The 19731-nt window shown below is 37.2% G+C and overlaps 1 protein-coding gene across 1 annotated transcript in view; it reads right to left on the reverse strand.

Annotated features, from left to right (window-relative positions):
* Positions 1 to 18722, reverse strand: part of THADA (thyroid adenoma associated) — a 168840-nt gene extending 150118 nt beyond the window's left edge. The window contains exons 1-19 of the mRNA XM_009325321.1: positions 18647 to 18722; positions 17177 to 17271; positions 16643 to 16773; positions 15719 to 15867; positions 15528 to 15560; positions 14634 to 14686; positions 12532 to 12718; positions 11808 to 11902; positions 11289 to 11509; positions 9600 to 10291; positions 8801 to 8952; positions 8503 to 8658; positions 7197 to 7319; positions 6125 to 6248; positions 4506 to 4654; positions 3450 to 3660; positions 1964 to 2099; positions 1482 to 1618; positions 906 to 1064 (exon numbers count right to left, since the gene is read on the reverse strand). Coding sequence (XP_009323596.1) covers positions 906 to 1064; positions 1482 to 1618; positions 1964 to 2099; positions 3450 to 3660; positions 4506 to 4654; positions 6125 to 6248; positions 7197 to 7319; positions 8503 to 8658; positions 8801 to 8952; positions 9600 to 10291; positions 11289 to 11509; positions 11808 to 11902; positions 12532 to 12718; positions 14634 to 14686; positions 15528 to 15560; positions 15719 to 15867; positions 16643 to 16773; positions 17177 to 17271; positions 18647 to 18722 — 3079 coding nt within the window. The remainder of the gene's footprint in view (positions 1 to 905; positions 1065 to 1481; positions 1619 to 1963; positions 2100 to 3449; positions 3661 to 4505; positions 4655 to 6124; positions 6249 to 7196; positions 7320 to 8502; positions 8659 to 8800; positions 8953 to 9599; positions 10292 to 11288; positions 11510 to 11807; positions 11903 to 12531; positions 12719 to 14633; positions 14687 to 15527; positions 15561 to 15718; positions 15868 to 16642; positions 16774 to 17176; positions 17272 to 18646) is intronic.
* Between the last annotated feature and the right edge of the window lie 1009 nt (positions 18723 to 19731).

Consider the following 19731-nt stretch of genomic DNA (forward strand, 5'->3'; position numbering starts at 1 on the left):
CTTTTGGTCACAGTTTGTATTCACCTGCACGCTGAACTATACAAACACCTACAACATTGGAGCCAGGCTGCAGCAAACTCCACGTCAATCATCAATCCATCACTCATTGTATGTTACTTGGTTTTTAACCCAGGTGCCCCCATCGGAGGAGGCCTGGCAAAGGCATCCCGTTTCTAAGGCAACGGCCCCATCTGGTGGCCACTTTAACATATTTACAGACTTCCTGACACAAAACATACGCCCAATCAAAACTATTTTAAACACAGGAAAAAAACATCTAAGGAAAGAAAGGTCAAATATTTGAGACTTAAAAAGCTTGCATAAACTATTAAACTTAAACCTGCAGATATTCTATAAATTTATGCCAGCATACACTAAATACACCAACGTTTACAATTCCTTTATCACTGTAAGGCTGAATTTCATAGCTGCTGTTCATTAGACAAATCCTATCTAACATTTTACTACTGGAATCTTTCAAACAGAAGCTTGTGCTTATGTAATTTCATGCAACAAGTTTTATTGCATGCATATATTCCCACTAGTCCTGTGTACACTGGAGAGGGAAATCACACTAACACCTTTCAACAAGAAACACATTAAAAGTGGTGCTTGACAGAAAAGGTGTTAAAGATTACCTGGCCAGTGCAATTAAGGCAATAGAGTCCAGGCCAATATCAAAACCTCATTTTCACTTGTGCTCTAAGAGAGATTAACCACAATCTTCCAGAAACACAGTGAATTAGTCTTTAAAACCATGCCCATGAATAACTAGCTTCTGACAGATTTACTGAAGAAGTGAAATACTATACGGAGCAAAGAACTTCCAATTTTGATCACCCACGTAAAATGCCTGCCCTGTGAAGAATATCTTGATTTAATTACTAATACAGCATTGGATTTACCTCTCATTTCTGTGCAAATATTTTCCACTGGCCTGTGGTCAGCCAGTTTTTCAGACTCTGCTTTGCAGTGTTCTTTCAAAATTTTTGCTTGCAGAAAATAATCATTCGTGTCCTGCGGTTGTATCTCATGCAGAATCATCTGCAGACGACCTGCACTTTCTACACATTAAACGAGGAATATTTGAGATAGTTTTGGGGTTTACTTCCAGTTCTTTATACAAATGTAATTCATTTTGGGTATGTAAGTACAGAAGAAAGCTGTTAGCAGTAAAAAACAAATATAAAACTATGGTGATTATGAGGATTAAGGAAGAAAGAAAACTGGACTTTACAGTCATCTGTTTTGAAATGGATGCAACAACACAGTGTGCAATTTTTTTTATTTTTAAATTTTTTTTTTAGTGTAGAAGTCAAGACAACCTCTATCAGAAGTTAAGAGAGTGGCTTAAGATTATGACATAAAATGAGAAATTGAAAGGGAGGGGTGCTAGCTCTAGTTCTGAATCACTGTAAGACAAACACAACTTCAGGAGCTCCAGATTTTACTAGAATTCTTTTGGGGTTTTGTTTGTTTACCTGAATCACTATCCATTGGAATAAGACCCTCTGGTGATGAGCTCTGCACTACTGGTGATACTACAGCAGAGAGGTTGTATGACATCAGAATGAGGCTGGCCACCGTTTCCTTCCATTCAGCTACCAATGTCAAGTTACTTAAAAAACAAAACAAAAACAAAACAAACAAAAAAAAAGAACACGACATGGATTAAAAGTAATTTTGTATTTGAAAGAAAGAGCTAAAATTACAAACACTTCTGCAACAGTATTTATGAAAACTATAAATAGGGTACAGCTTGAAAAGTCCTGAGTTTAACACATACAAAGGAAATATCCAACAGCTAGCTAAACAGTGCTGCAGGCAGTAAGAGTTCTAAAAGCCACAGGTACTGGATTTCATTACAAATAACACCATATGCTTTTATGTTCTCCTGAGCAGCTCTTCCACTGTGCCTAAATATGGAGTTACAACTTACTATTTAGCCGTATGTTTTACTTACTTAAAAGGTAATTGCTGCAAAGCCCCAGTTATACAACGCACTCTCCCATAGATTGGGAATGATGCTGCTGCTTGAAGCAGAGACTTCCTAGCGTGAAATATTTCTTCTTCAACATTCACCAACAAAAGCTTGATAACTAAAATTGTAAAAGTACAGATTTGCATTATACATACATATATTATATTTTCTAAGAAACAAATCTACTTTAAAGAAATAGGAATAAAGCCTGTTTACAACAATTCAATGGAAAATGCACAGCAATTCCCTTGTTTACACTTTTCACTCTTTCGTTGTTTAAAGAGTTATCGTCGGGTTTCAGTTACCTAAACTCCAGCAATATTTGTTAAAGGCAATTTAGACAATGCCACAGCTCATGATGAAGTCAAGTGAAATAACCTACCACATACTGAAAGTCAGACTTCACGCTTAGACCCAGGTTAATACAAACAGTTTAGCAGAATATTAAAGATCAGAAGCTTACGGTAAATATTTGAATCTTAAATTAGCCACTAAAGAAGCTGCACAGTTGTCCAGGATACACATGTCTATTTTACTTACTTTTATACCATGCAGCATCTCAATGTCAGAATCAGAATGAATTACTGAGCCTAATAATGAACTACAGATAACTAACAACAGGAGATACTCTAACAATGAGACATAAGGTTACCCATGCATTTGCTTAATTTATGGCAACCACAACCATGCCTCAAAAATCATAATTTCACTGCATATGAAGAAAGTATTAATAGGCATCCATAGAGAAGCCAATAACGGCACAAAAAAGTATACAATAGTGAGTTTACTACAAATTGCATCCAATGCTTTATTACAAATAATGAATTTAAAGATTTTAGTTTTATTGGAAATTACAAAAGGTGGAGGAAGACTGTTTAACAAATCTGCCAAATCTGCCAGGTCTAGAGCCAGCAGCATTGCATCCAGAGACACTAAACCAAAGAAAAATACCTCACATGTGAACAAAGCCTAATTACTATAGCAACGTATATGCAGGACAGCAAACCATTCTGAAAAACGGTTCCAAGTGAACAGAGCTCCAAGGGGCAGCACCGCAAATATCAAGTACTGGAATATGACCCAGACCAACCGCAGCTGCCTTGGCTCTGCGTGAGCAAGCTCTTAAAGGAAGCAGAGGTTCCCTTCCTGCACTTCACGTGCACAGCTTCATCAGGCTAGCTACCAGGGCCTCAGTGTCACTTTCCCTCTGACAGAGGCCATCTTCTGAGAACACGCAATAGCCTCAACATGAACAGGACTAGATTAAGATCTTACTAAGGCACCTGGGTTCTTAACAGCAAAACAAAATATACTTAAAATCCTATTAGAAATACGCATCTCTTACTCATTATGCCTCCTACCAAAAGCCTTAAGGAAAAGCAGTAAGATTTCAAACAGATATAAAAAAAGGGGGGGGGGCAAACAGATATAAAAGGGGGGGGCCCATGGAATTTCCCTAAAAGCTTACCTGCTAAAGTGTTCTTCTCCACTGTGCTTACTGATGTGTTTTCATCCATCCAGGGTTTACGCTCAACATATTTTCCTAAACAAATATGCTCTAGTCCTTTATGATGTACCAAAAAATTCAACAAATACGAAGCAGTGACACAATCGTACGGCTTGGTACTTGTGCTAAGATCCATCGCTGCTTGGAATAGGAGATCTAGATTTTCAGAATCCTGAAAAAAACAAAATACTGCTTATTGTATTAAGCTCCCATATTGATTTAATTAAGCTGCTTAGCACCCCGAAATCTAAGAACCTGCTTTTCAGTAATTTAGCTGGTACGTATTTCTTAAGAAACACTTATTCTGTACACTGATCATCTTACACTGAAAGCACACGTGTATGTATTTAGCAAAAATACAATTACATGCACATTGAGGATGGAGACAGTAATTTACAAAGCATTATTCAAACACATTGCACTTCACAGGAGGATGTTTTTGTTTTCAAAATACTGTGGTTCTTCTGCTAACAGACATCACGGAGAAGCATGGTTTATTAGGAAGCAGTATTTGTTCACCAGTACTTTTGAATTTAAAAGTAACTTTTTATGAAGTAATAAATAGAAAAATCAGTATCAAGTCAAAGGGTAAAATTTGGGAAGAAATAAAAGAGACAATCAGAAAATGAAATCTGAGACTAATCAGAAAGGAAAAGAAACAAAGAGCTGAATTTCTTAAAATAAAAGAGTAGCCAAGTCAAAATGTCTCAATCATTTACAAAGGGAAGTCACAGCTAAGCAAGGAGCTTGCATTAACTATTTCTTTGATAGTTCATAGCCATACTCAATGAACTTCCCAAACTCCTTCATCCATTAGTGAAACAAGCCTCCTTCGGTAAGGGCAGAAGCTGTGTAAAAATATACAGAAGATGCTAGGGATGCACACTACCACAGTCAACATGGACCGACTTCTAATTTTCAGCAATTATGCTTTGTACCTAATCCAAGTACCTGGTTTAATACAGAACATTCATCTTCCATGAAATTACTATCTTTCAACTATTTTTAGTTACATACCTGTAAATTAAACGCAACATCATGTAGTTTCATCAAAAGCTCAAATGCTAGAACTTTTACTTCTTCAAAAGTACTGGCAAAACACTGGATCAAAGTTCGGACACGAGTAGAATCAATCTCCTGATCCAACTGAAAAACTTGTGCCTGGCCTGTTCAAAGAAATCAGTGTCTCATATAGTTTTGATGTAATTCTTTCCAGAATAAGCACTGCATTCACATTTTGCTTAGCTATACTAACAGAAGCATTGAAATGAAATTTCAGGTAAAGCAGTATTTTAATATTACTTACTTCTCTTAATAGGTCTTAAAATGTCATGTTTACTGCCGAAAAAAAAGGTTACCATATCCAAAAAATGACTCTCAGTAATACAGAAAGTAACTTATCACCAAAACCAGAATCCCGTTTATTCACATTAAATTCAGCATTGAAAGTAACCTTTATTTTAGCTTTCTTAAAAATTCTTTTCCTTGAAGTATGTAATATTAGAAAATAATTCCTCTCAAAAAAGGTTTAACTTCAGTGTGTTTTGGGTTTTTTCAGTTTGTTTGGGGTTTTTTTTGTCATAAGAATAATGCCCTAAAATGGAAGCCATTACAATTTTTTGCTTTTAATTTAAAGGAGTCACGGTTTCTGGCGACTGATCTAATGCTGTAAAGCAGCCAGAAATTTTAAGATGTAAACAAGTGCACCACATTCCAGCACAGAACACAACAGCAGCTAAATCTCCTTTACAAAAGGAGATCTGAAATCCTAAGGCTTCTGAAATCCTAAAGCTGCTATAACTAACTCCCAATACAACTTTCTAGTAAACAAAAAAAAAAAGCAGCAGCAACAACATACCACAAACTTGTAATAATAATAAAATTTATGTGTTCATGATTTATCAGGAGTTTTGAGAAAAGAAGATCTACCAAGAAGGCATTTTTTCCTCCCTCTCAAAACGAGCTTTTATCCTACGTGTCTCATTTCTTTTAAAAGAATAAATAAATAGTAATTACAACTTAAGACTGAAAACATATTTTTATGTTGGCCATATGATCCAGACACAAGATTTAGCAAGACCATCAATACCCCAAGGCTCTAACTAATACTTCTTGAATTGGGGTTGTCATAACATTGTGAAGAAAATTTAAAATAACAGCAGCACAACATCATAAATTGTCCAGTTAAGTGTTCCTCACTTAGTGTAGTAATATCATAATGATATGCAAGCCTTCTCAGTCAAGGGTTTTTATGGCCTCAACATTTTAAATTACATATTATCAAGATGTTAGAACAGAAAGAGGGGTAAAGTTATCAAACTTATTGAATCTTGTCCAAAAGTTTTCTTCATAATGGCAAAAATTAATTGAAAAACCTTGCTAAAAAACAGGCTATGCAAGAAAATCCCAATTTATGGCAGATATTCCACAGGCCATAAATATTTGTATTTACTTCAACATTCCATTTTCCAATAAAACTTACTATCCTTCCTTCGGGTAAAATGAAAGCAACACAGAAAATGCCACAGAAATTAAGGACTAAGAATACCGTTTTATTTTGACAGAAATTAACTAGCTGGCATAAAAATCTTCTTCAATACCTCCCATTCCTACAGCCTATAAATTAGACTTCTCACCTTTTGGAACAGAAAATATTTCTGCTATTGATCCTAAAATACTTAGTGCAGAAAATCTGGTTGGGTGTGATGAACCAGGAAACAGTGCCTCGAAAAGTCTGTCACATACAGATGACATGAAATCCTGAAAAATCACAGAAGAGTTTTTAAGACAGGTTGCTTGCTACCCTACAAACAGAAGTCTAAGTAATTGAATTCGGGACATTCTGCTTTATATGTTACCCAAAAAAATTATGACCTTACAGTTAATTTTGGAGGAATGGGAGGCCTATCTTTGTAGTACTGACAAACTTCTTGTTTTCTAGAGTAACAGTGAAGGCTGGACAATTTAAAAAAAAAAAAAAAAAAACAAACAACACAAAAACAAACAAGTTTCCCTTCCCCACTCCCAGAAAAAGATGGCCATCGTATCAAAACCTTGAAAAGCAGTTGAACAAGAAAAGCAGAACTCAAGACAAGAAACAGTTTAACACAAAGAAACCGATTACGTGAGCCTTCAAATAGGAAAAAGGACAAATACAAAAGAAGTCTTCACATGGAAGTCTTCACGCTGAAGCTCTGTCATTCATTCACTGATCATTCTGGAGAGCTAGAAAAAGGCTGAGGCTCAAGGGATCTCTATTTCAAGCCCAAGTAAGGCACATCATTTAAAACTTGCTACTGAACTGCCAGCAGCTGACATTTACCAGAAAATTTTAGTTTGGACTGGGGGTACAACTCCATTCCTTCCCCACTTCCTGCTGTTTCAGTTCATATCATGGAGCAATCCCTCAGAAAATAACCTGGATTGCTTTTGGACAAAATTAAGCTTAAAGATACCCTCCAAATACTAATGGGCACTCAGCTCGTCAGACAACAGTACATTTAGTCAAAATTAACTTGCACAGGTGCATACAGAGTGGACACGGTCCTCGGCACTCTTTTGCTTTACCGGTTTCTTCCTTCTGCACTGCACTATTTCCTAAGACAGACACAGCCTAACTTACCCAGAGGTGTTCTCAAGAACAATTAACTATCTTTCAGAAATGCTATCCCACCTCTTACCATCCGTATCTCTAGTAGTCTAACTTACTTTGTATTGCTGCAAAATCCCCAAAGGATGCCTTTTAGATGAGTTTCCAAGTAACTCTTGCTTGGTTTTATTTTGCTCCAATTTATAAAGCACCTGGGAACTTTCTTGTATCCTACAAAATAACTTTTAAAACAAAAGCAAAACATAGGTAAGGCAAGAACCATTGACAGATAAACAAGGGAAAGGGGGATTTTCAGCTTTATTTCCAGATCGTATTGCTTGTAATTTTCAAAAAGTTTGCATACAGTATAACATAGAACAGATCCTTCTCTCTCCACCCCAAAACCAAGTTTTTTGCTGCCCGTTTCTCTTGTGACCAATCTTTTCCCCTCCCTCTGCACCTCCAACACCTTCCATCTTCCTCCTTAAATTCATGCCTAGTATTCTCCTCCCACCTCCCCATTTTCTGCAGAACATATGATCCTCTATGAAAAAAGCTCAACTAATGCATGTAATTTTTATAGCTTCAGTGTCTCTTACAGAGTTTGACTCACCTCAGGAGTGCTTCCCCCAGCTCTTTTATTACCCACTAGTATTATTTCCTTTCTTATTACACTCCCTCTAACACAATTTTTCCATCTTGTATTCTTCAGTCTGCTCCAGGCAAGAATGGAAAGAGATGACTTGTGCTCTTTTGTTTCTGCCAAACCTATTCCCTCATTTTTCCCCATCTCAAATTAATTATTTTCTCCTTCCACACTGCTTTCTTTTGCCATTAACATCTTCCAAAACATTCTTTATACATACAGTCTCCTCATTTTAAGCATATTCTTCTACCATGATCTCCCATACATGACCTTGGCAACTTCCACAATGTTGACACACTCAATCCCCACAGCCTGTAACAGCACAGCCACATGTCAAGCTGTTCCCTTAATATTCCTCTACTTCATCTTCCAAGTCAGGTTGCTGAGGCTGATCAAGCGACTGTAAATTTGCCTGAGGTCTGCTAAGTCTACGTAAGCACACTCTTAGTCCACAACAAAGGCACCACAAGGTTGATTGCTTACTCCACGGCACATTGCTTTGCTATTAGTAAAAGCATGCATACGCTGACAGGTTAAGTAACACTCACTACCATCCATGAGCAAGTTACTGTGCCTATCGCTTAGTATTTTGTTTAAGCCATCCTTGCCTGTGATGACTTGCCATCGTTCACAGTTGCATAATACATACAACATACTCCTGATCTTAAGAGCTTCTGCTCTTTCACATGAGCAACTTCATAACATAGTCAGAATTATTTTTAAGTGCTATATAACTAACATAATAAGCACATTAGACATTGTATAGAGTTTTAAATTACCTTTCTCAGTAAAGAACATATCTGTTGCCTTACTGACGGAGACTGGCTGTTCAAGTTGTACATCATAAAAAATTGGATTAATTCCATTTCTTCCATAGACACAATTTCCGTGCTACGATGGGTTTCACAAAGCAAACCTAAAGCATCAATGCAAACCTGAAAGATATTTAGACGTTAACCACAAAAGAGTTACAGATACCTATGATGATACCTTTGTTTTAAAACAGTGACAGCACAGTATTTAGGATCAAAGCAATTATTCTAATTTAAAAAACAAAAAAAAATGTTGTCCCTCTACCTGATTGTGCTGATGAACTAGACCCTGTTTTATACATTCAGTGGATACAAGACCATTGCTCATGATATTTGAAAGTTCCAGGTGTCCATGAGCCCTGGCTGTTCTCAGGCATGCCATCAGTGCTCCAAGCGCTCCTCTAGTACTGCAGGAGCCTAAAGAAAGTGAAAAACAGTAATAATTATAGTTTGATTAACACAATAAAACAATGTACTAATTGCAATGCTTGTCAGAAGCTCCCTATACTTCCAACATATGACCCCTAGCCCCCTCTTTTATTTTCTACCTTGTAAACCCCAAAAGACACTCTGTCATAGATTCAACTAGTTCCAAATTCCCTGGTTCCCAAAAAGCTTCTTCTTCAACATGTCATATGGAAAAAGGACCTTGTGATGTCTCACAAGCCATTATTTTAGAATTACACTCAATTATGTCAAAAACTACAAGAAAATCATAAGTCTTGTATGCACATATTGCAACAAAAACCAATCTCTAAAGCCCTGTTATTGGACAAGCCTGTGTAAGAAATAATAGCAGAACAGGAAAAATAGCAGCAAAAAATACTAATAGGTAACAAAGCTTGGCACACAAACAGAACAATAAGGCAGTTAGAATACTAATTATTTTGCTCATGGCATGAAGACACACTTATTGTGAATTCCACCTTGAAATACTAACAGCAGTAATAACCACTTGGAATTTTTTCCCAAATTCTAACAAAATTAATAGATCAGCAATCATATTTTTTAGATTGTTTTTAAAAAAACAATCATAATTACAAATACGGTATTTATTTTCTTACCAAGGTTAGCATCTGCAGAAGCCTGAAGAATTCTAACCATGTAGCTGAGACTGTCAGGGCTGTATCTGAGCAATTTGGGTAAATAGTAATCTATTATATAAGTAGCTTGGTCATGGTTCCCTTCACACAGTATCACAAGAAGAGGAGAAACCCAGATGTCATGCCACTGGTCAATCCAGATGCTTTCTTGAAAACTTGAAGTAAAATGGGCTTTGTGATTTGTAAACATGGTTTCCAAAAGATCACTAGCATAGGGTGCAAGAGACTGATCATTCATCACATCCAAGATTTGTGCTGGAATTGTTCTGTCCAACTGTAGTATATTTTCAGTGCCCACACACTCCACAAGACAGCCAAGAGAAGCGTATTTCCCTTTCACGTGCCATTCCAAGCTTAGTAAACGCTTTGTCAGCCTTGCAAAGAATGGGTCTGATTTTTCATTGGATCCAGTAATTGTGGTTCGGTGTATCTGAAGAAGATTCTTGAATATCAATTTGGTTTGGTGTCTAACAGCATCCAGAGGGTGTTCCCAGTGTGTATAAATGTATTCCAGTAGCTTCCCAATTATGTCCGAGTTCCCATTAAGTTTGATTTTTAGATTTGGGGAGCCTGAAACGAGGGCAGCTAGTGCTGAACTAGTCCAAATAGCAAGGATTCTAGACAAAGACGTTGCTGTACTGGATTCTTTTAACCTTTTAAAAAGAATAAGCAAAAAGAGTTTATTATTTGCATTTGTGAATTTAAAAAAAAAAACAACTTTATTTTAAAATAATTATTCATCACATTAGTTTACCTCACACTAAAACAGGTAAGGAAGCACTAACCATTCATCAAAGAAAAGGAACTAACACAAAAAGGAGGTGATGAATTGTATGTTGCAAAGTGTATGCTCAGTCACCTGACATGCTGTTATCTGGTCACAGCTACAACCCCTAAATATAGGGAAAAGAAACCTGACAAGCCACTACACTTGCTATCTGAAAAACAAAAAATAAAAATTAATATCCACACGCTAATATTTGAGCAGCATTATGTTATTGCATGCTTCTTGAAAATATAAGGAAGACTTTTCATTGCCATATAAACCCATAAAAACTGAGTACCATATGTGCAAGAACAAAATCACAAAACTGACCTCCAAGGCAGGAGCAAAGCTTGAACTGAATACATATTTTAATCTCCTATCCAATAGTGCTGGTAGTCCATTAGATGCAAGCAGTCAATGCTTGCAAGCAGAAAAAAAAATTTAAAACTCATCTTACTTCAAGTATTCCACTCATTGGCACACTTTGTTTTCTTCTGTACTTTTAATAGCATAGGAGGTGATGTCCTGAAAATAAAGTTTATCTGTCTGCATAGCAACTGATTCTGCCATACCTTAACATCAGGTAGTTGGTAAACTAATCCCACTTGTGTTGGAAAAACAAAATTTCATTTTCGCATGCAAGAGAAAATTGTAACTTAGAACTATCTATGCAATATCAAGACATTATATTTTTCAAACTTAGAGTTATTCTGAATACATTAAAAAAGGTGACACGATCTGTGGCAGAAACTAGTATCATTACACTGAAAACATCAAAGAGAGATTCCACCAGGACCATATGAGCGATGCAAAAATACAAGTAAAAAGATCAACCCCCTCCTCCTCCCAGACATGAAACAATACAAATCAAAACACAGGCTTACTCTGAACTCAAAGACAACAAGACTGATACGATATCTAGTAATAGTTTCTCTCCATTTTCACCCATGCTGCCATTCTTCCATTCCAGCATAGCCAGTGCTCCATGGCAAAGAAAGAGAAGGACCGAGTCAGGGAGTTCTTCCGTGCACAGAGTCCCACAGTTACTCACAAACCACGCTGGCACGCTTGCGTGTTTCATTGACCCAAGCAGCAAGTCACTGACCTGTAATAGCAAAACAACACCCATTACAGTATCTCAGCACAGGAGGAAAGCTGTTCTGTGCATAACTGCAAATCTTGGAAGATCTGAAGAGATTGCCTGTACATAGTTTTTCTCAAATTCAAAAACCTAGTCATCTTATTTCATACAGCGAGGAGAGAATAAAGGATTTGTACTCGAGCAGAAGACTGATACAGAGGTTGGCAGGTCCCGCTATCCTTATCAGCAAAGCCTCTGAACACTGGTAGCACTGCGTAACAACACTATGACATTTCAGTCTTTACTGAAGAAATACACTTACCAAGGAAGGTAATTCTTCAACTGGCTCATACATAGCTTTAGTAAACAGAATAACTGCCAGTCCTGAAGTAGTCTGAACAGTTTGCAGGAGAGTTGCTACACGGCAGAGAAAGATATTTTATGTTAGAATGCAGCAAACATTGTGTGCTAGAACTACGTATCAAAATTAAAGACGGTATTGAATTTTCCTAGACTACTTGTAGTTGTATAGTCACAAACGTGTAGTGTCCACCTGGATAGCAAGTATTAACAAATTTATACTCTACTGTAATAGGAAACTATTAATACCTTTTAACAGACAGAAAATATAGAACTGCCCAGTAAGAAAAGGACTGTGGCAGAACCTATTGACACATATTAAATTCTATTATACAAAAATACCTGTATAAGAAGCGAACACAATTAGTTATAGTGCACAAATAAATAGTTCTGACAGGATAATTCATACAGATATATAAGTTTTTGGTAGACACAGACATTCAGTGAGTCTCAAAAGTATTTGTTAGTTTCTAAATTATTAGTAATAGCATTTACCTTGGTTTCTTGTAGTAGGACAAGTTAAACTGTACACTCCAAAATCATGATCTACAAATCATAGCTCGCCCATAACCTCAGCAGTTCAATTTCCATTCAAGCTAAACCAAGTTTTTATAGGTACACGTTGTGTTTACTACACAGACAACTGACTTAATAAAAATATTTGGTTTTGAATGTTAGTATCTTACCATCCATTAGGAAGTTTGCAGAGCTTTTCAGTAAACTACACATACTTTGCCAAACAAAAGACTCATGGTGTTTCCAAAGACTTCCCTGGATATTTTCTTGTAGTTTCTGTACAAGCATCATCGAAACTTTAATGGCTATCAGTAAATCGTGCATCAACTGAGTCTGAACAATACGATTTCCATGATTCTTTCTGGGGGGGGAAAAAAAAAAAAACCAAACAACCAGACTTACACACAAAAAGGAAATGAAAACCATTCTTCACCAGCCCCAGAAAACTACATTCTGCCAACTTCAGGTAAGTTAGTTTTTACCATTAATTCTATTGTTTGAGTTGACCAGATATGTAACTATAGGAAAACAAGAAGCAGACTCAAAGGCAGTGTTTTAAAAAGAAGTTAACAAACGTTACGACAAATTCTACTAGTTTCTGCAGGTTCCTGTGACAAACTCATTCAATTCTGCCTGAGCAGAGCTGAACTTTTCCAGAAACTTTCCAAAAAGACCAACAGAACACAGTGCTGCTCCTTTCTCATTTTTCAAGCTGCTCCTCCATGCGCAAAGCATATTTATATGATTTGACTTTCTTCTAAGGTGAAGGCAGACAACATGTAAACTTTTCATGTACAAAACACTCCACTAAGCACCCTTCTCCTCTGAGTACATGAGGAGAGACCACAGTGAAGATGCATCATATGAAATGCTGGAAAAAACCTCAAGATAATAAATGATGACTGCTGTGACAGACTAAACAGAATATCAGTACAGAATTAATCACTCGTGGAAAGTGGAAGAGTATTACTCTACCTGAATTTTAGTAAGTGTATATATTAATTACAGTGTTCGGTCAGAATTCAGATAGCAGAACCACAACACAAAGGCCTCCCTTAAAAGTAGTAGCTCTAACACAGTATCAGTGCCTTAAATATTACTGCCTTTAATTTTCTTCCTTTCCTCACTTATTTTGTATAATCATATTGCCACAAAAGAAACTCAGCAGCAGCTATTCTTTATTTAAAATAGGTATCATTGTAAAATGACATTCCCATCTTTTATCAATGTATGGCTATCAAAGGGATATTCCAAACCATACCAGATTATCTTGCAAGAATGAATTAAAAACAGATTAAAACACAGCTTATATTGAATTCACTTGCCTGTTTTCTTCCTGTATGTCAAGTAGCGACTTCTGCAGAAACAATGAAAACCATTCTTCACCAGCCCCAGAAAACTACATTCTGCCAACTTCAGGTAAGTTAGTTTTTACCATTAATTCTATTGTTTGAGTTGACCAGATATGTAACTATAGGAAAACAAGAAGCAGACTCAAAGGCAGTGTTTTAAAAAGAAGTTAACAAACGTTACGACAAATTCTACTAGTTTCTGCAGGTTCCTGTGACAAACTCATTCAATTCTGCCTGAGCAGAGCTGAACTTTTCCAGAAACTTTCCAAAAAGACCAACAGAACACAGTGCTGCTCCTTTCTCATTTTTCAAGCTGCTCCTCCATGCGCAAAGCATATTTATATGATTTGACTTTCTTCTAAGGTGAAGGCAGACAACATGTAAACTTTTCATGTACAAAACACTCCACTAAGCACCCTTCTCCTCTGAGTACATGAGAGACCACAGTGAAGAGGCTTCATTTTATGCAATGCTGGAAAACGTCAAGATAATAAATGATGACTGCTGTGACAGACTAAACAGAATATCAGTACAGAATTAATCACTCGTGGAAAGTGGAAGAGTATTACTCTACCTGAATTTTAGTAAGTGTATATATTAATTACAGTGTTCGGTCAGAATTCAGATAGCAGAACCACAACACAAAGGCCTCCCTTAAAAGTAGTAGCTCTAACACAGTATCAGTGCCTTAAATATTACTGCCTTTAATTTTCTTCCTTTCCTCACTTATTTTGTATCATCATATTGCCACAAAAGAAACTCAGCAGCAGCTATTCTTTATTTAAAATAGGTATCATTGTAAAATGACATTCCCATCTTTTATCAATGTATGGCTATCAAAGTGATATTCCAAACCATACCAGATTATCTTGCAAGAATGAATTAAAAACAGATTAAAACACAGCTTATATTGAATTCACTTGCCTGTTTTCTTCCTGTATGTCAAGTAGCGACTTCTGCAGAAACTGAAGAACTAGTAGAAATAATTATGGTATGAATTTATTTAAAAGAGAAACAGAACAGAAAAATTCCAGTAAAGCAATCACACATACACATCGTACCCAGACACAGTGAACAGTTATCCATATAGTGGCATTTCTTCCACTCCATAAACAAATTAAATTGAAATTACAGTGCAGATCCAAAGATGCCATGCTAAGGCAAAATCTCAAGCTGGTTTGTGACAACCTGGTACAAAACGAGTTTCCAACCCACTTGGTCTAATCCTGCGAGGTATTGAGAGTTCTGGTTCCTCAATGAAAAGCTGAAATTACCAAGAGCTAAAGAGAGAGCAGCAATAAAACATCCACAGGAAGCTGTGAACTTTATCTGCATCCTGAAGGCACAATGTGTCAAGTTATCCCATGTTACCAGCAGATCAGACTTCTGCCAAATTACTGCCAAACAAAATTCCTGCCGCAGCAGGCCTGGGCTTGCTATGGTCAAGACTGGCTGTTAACAGCTCAGCGTGACCACATCCAACCTCATCATGAGGCACTGGACACAGAATACTTCACGTAAAGTAGCATCAACTCCCCCAGCCCTTTAAGAATCACTCACTGGTACCTTTTCAGATTTATATCTAGGGCTGCTCAACAAAGCAAGATTGACCCCTGGAAATTAAAGGTACAAATCAAGGAAGGGGAAGTCTTTCACAAAAAAGTACCATCTGAGGGGGTACTAGTTATTAAAAATTAACCAGGAGGAAATCATATCTGATAGATCTTTATGCCTATCTCATGTTACTTCTTCACATACAACCCTTCCCCCAATAATCTACAGTGAAACTTATTTTACTATAAATATAACTTTACCTTCTTCAAACAGGTTCTTAATACTTGCTCTACCTAGAGGAAAGAAAATATATTTTAACTAGTGAATACTGGCCAGTGCTATCTGTTTTACAGAAATAAAGATGTAAACATTACTATTAGGTCCTGCACCCAGATGCAAACCAATGTTGAGCAACTTAAAACAGAAGACAACACATTCAACGTCACCGTACCTACGCTGAAGTCCTCCATACAGGAAGCAAGGTTGTCCAGCACTTTTCTGTACAAATATATGTCTGTGGTTTTCAGTTCTTCCCTAAGGCAGCACACAAAGCTTTGTATAGCTAACGTCATAAACTGTTCAGGAAGACCGTTCAGTGAACTGCAACAGTAAGAAACAGCATGATCAGTTAGCTCACATCAAGGTGTTAAATATCCACTTGACTAAAGTCAATGTCAGCTAAAACTCCAATAATAGACGGATGTTGCTTCCTGCATGAAAACATATTCTGTTTTAAAACAGACATACACGTTCTAATTTTGCAGCTAGAAAACCTGTCAAAGGGGTGTAAAGCTCTGGCATGCAACCAAATACAAAATGGAAGCCCTGCATCTCTCAGTGGAACAAATGTTTTCAGACATAGAAATGAAAAGAGCTAACCATTGCATCTTAAAAATGTTAAGGTTCTAATAAATTAGCCAAAGAAATACAACAGTAATTTTGAAACAGAAAAATTTAATTACAGTAAAAATAGGCATAAGAAACCACAGTTTAGTTATGATTCCTCTGAACAGCCTTCTTTTTACATTGTCAAAGTTGAGATTTTCTTTTTTTAACAGAAATATTTTAAATTTCTACTCTAATATTGAATTTTAGAGATTCAAAGTGCTAATTACACTGTTGTCTTTCTAGTAATGAAGCAGACCAAAATAATACTTCACTTTGAAGTTATTTTTCCAATGATATATTGCATTATTTATAATTAAGATTTTTAACTAAGCAAGAAAGAAAAGCAGTACATATTCACATATTAGTACCACAAATCTTCAGTAATTAAACTACAGCAATTTGTAGTGAATGACAAATTACTGACTTCTACGTAAGGACAGCATTTAAAAAAAAAAAATAATGAAGGCTTACTATTCAATTTTTTTACCTTGCTAATACTTTTTTCAAGGGATTCTTCACACCCAATGCAAAATATGTCTCTCCTAAAATATCCAAACAAGCTTTAACCATGGGGTCACATGCGGAGTTTTGATCCACCTTCTTTACCAATGGCATAATCTGTATCAACAGAACACATGACAACAAAAACTCTGGATATACCCTCATCATTAACAGAGGCAGAATTCCCTCTCATCCAAGTATATGGTACAAAATTGTCCTCTCTTTACCGCATCCTGTTGAGTTTCAGGTGTTGAATAACGTTCCAAGAACACCTCTGATACCAGAAATATATATACACACAAACAAAACAGGAAATTTAGTATCACTTGCCTTCCATTGTTTCCAGTAACTGTAGCCCTTGCTAATTTAAGTACTCGAACTACATTTCTACCTACTGCATGTGCAGCAGTAACAACTGCTTTTTTTCCTGTTCCCAGGAATGTTTGAAACATTACAGACTTTATTTTAGAATTGTATTTCCCAGTTACCAAAAAACACACTAACAACAGTGAAGTCTTACTTGTTTAATACACTGGATCTGCTGGATGCCATTGCTCAGCTGTGCACAGTGCAGAAGCAGAGATGCCAGGTTTTGCTCTTCAGCCTTTGAAAACCCTGCATTTGGAAGAAGAGTCTCTTTTTAGCAAGGAATTACAATAAGCAGTATAAACGATACATAATTTAGAGTAAGAAATCACTGCTTAATTCTTAGGGTTTTTTCCTGTTCCAGTAAACCTACTGGTGGCACAATCCCTTCTTAAGTCACCTTGTAACACCTTAACACCAATTTTTTTTTTTTTCTAACAAATGAAAAAAAATACAAGTTTCACTGCAGCGCAGTAGTAGGCCTCATCTTCAGTATGAGTTGGAAGGGATGTCTGGAGGTCATCTGGTCCAACCTCACTTGCTCAAGTAGGGCCACCTGGAGCAGGCTGCCCAGGACCATGGCCAGACGGCTTCTGAATACCTCCAAGGATGGAGACTCCCCAGCTTCCCTGGGAAACCTGTGCCAGTGCTCAGTCACCCTCACATTAAAAAAAAGTATTTCCTGATGTTCAGAGGGAACCTCTTGTGTGTCAGTTTGTGCCCACTGCCTCCTGTCCCATCACTGTTCGACACGGAAAAAAGCCTGGCTCTGTCTTCTTTACACCCTCCCTTCAGATATGTTTACACATTGACACGATCCCCCTGAGCCTTCTCTTCACCTGGCTGAACAGCCCCAGCTCTCAGCCCTTCCTCATAAGACAGATGCTCCAGGCTCTTCATCATCCTAGTGGCCCTTTGCTGGACTCTCTTCAGTACATCCATGTCTCTCTTGTATGGGGGAGCCCCGAACTGGACACCATGCTCCAGCTGTGCCCTCACCAGCGCTAACTAGAAGGCAAGGAGCACCTCATAGTAACTTTAGTATTCAAACCTTGTATTACTCGGGTTTGGGTTTGTTTTTTTAAAGTAAAGATCACTGGAAGTTTATCTCATCAAACAAACAAACAAAAAAAACACAAAATAAAAGAGCATTTGAACAGTATCTTTAAACCAAGTTAACCACAGGAAATAAAAAGACTGGAAAAATACACTCAAGATGACCTCCAGAAAGCCCTTCCAACCTCAATCATTCCGTGATTCTTTGAAATTCAGTGTTATCCCACATATTAAGGCTACTACTTCAGGTAGCACTGAATTAAAGGCCTGCAACTGAGATCACAAGTAGGACTTTCTGCCACTTTCACACCAATGATAACACTAGGCAAAGAGCTTTCAAACCAAAGACACGGTGCTCTAAAGAATTCTTTTAACTCTGCCAAGATAAGAAGTCACTATCATTACAAAATAAACCACAAAACAAAAAACAAACAACAAACACACCCAAAACCCACAAAACAAAAACACCAGAAATAAAACATAACAAGAAAAAAAACTGATCAGTTTCAGTAGCTACTCAAACAGAAAAAGAAATTACACATTAGTTCAGGAAAAAAAAAATACTTACTCTGAAGTTTTTCAAGCTGCTGATGATCAAGAATGAATGCATCTACCTGAATTTCTTTCTTTTTCTTTAAAACCATTTTTAGCTGATTAAGAGGCACCTGCTCAAAAGAATAAACAGGCCATATTGTTTTAAAAGCACAATTACAAACAATTCCTATGATAATGGTCCTGAAATGTTTATTACATTACCTGTGCAATCATTTTTCTTTTTCCAAGATAATAGCTCTCTTTCTTTTATCAACTTCAACTATTTCAAGCATTTTGTCCAAAATTCACCCAGACTTCATGGCACAAAATGGAGGACATAGAAAACAGGACTTCAGGATTTGCTGGATGAATGACAAACTGTCTCACTGGCGTTTTTACTGTACTTGTTATGTAGCCTGTGGCATGCCCCTGGATCACAGTTTGAAAATTTCATGCAGAAGCATGGGAATTACACCACAAAACTTCTGCTGCTCTGTTTTACTGTTCAAAACTCATTTAACTTGTATTAATGTAAAGTTAGAATTGTGTAGCAAAGCAGTTTAGTTTCTTTAAAACATATCAACCAGTTTGTGTTCGTTATAATGGATGTTACACATAGCAAGTCATTCTTCTTCTTTAAGGTAATGACGACTCAATGTGCACTACAGCTTCACTGACTTATGAGCTCATTATCACTGAAGGGTTGAGGTTGGAAGGGACCTCTGGAGGTCATCTGGTCCAAGCCCCCTGCTCAAGCAGGGCCACCTGGAGCCAGTTACCCAGGACCGTGTCCAGGTGGCTTTTGAACGTCTCCAAGGATGGAGACCCCACAGCCTCGCTGGACAACGTGTGCCAGCGCTCAGGCACCCTCACACCACATCTGGTGCTTCCTGATGTCCAGAGGGACCCTCCTGTGTTTCGGTTTGTGCCCATTGCCTCCTGTCCTGGCACTGCGCACCACTGAAAAGAACCTGGCTCTTTGCACCCTCCCTCCACATATTTATATACACTGATAAGATCCCGATCTATTATCTAGTCCCAGTTGAGAGAGATCAGAAAGCATAACCCTTTTTTTCTTTTTTTTCGCTTCTGAAAACAGGTGGCCTCAGTCCTTTCCCC

The sequence above is a fragment of the Pygoscelis adeliae genome, unplaced genomic scaffold, assembly GCF_000699105.1.
Source record: "Pygoscelis adeliae isolate BGI_AS28 unplaced genomic scaffold, ASM69910v1 Scaffold96, whole genome shotgun sequence".
Classification (NCBI taxonomy): Eukaryota; Metazoa; Chordata; class Aves; order Sphenisciformes; family Spheniscidae; genus Pygoscelis; species Pygoscelis adeliae.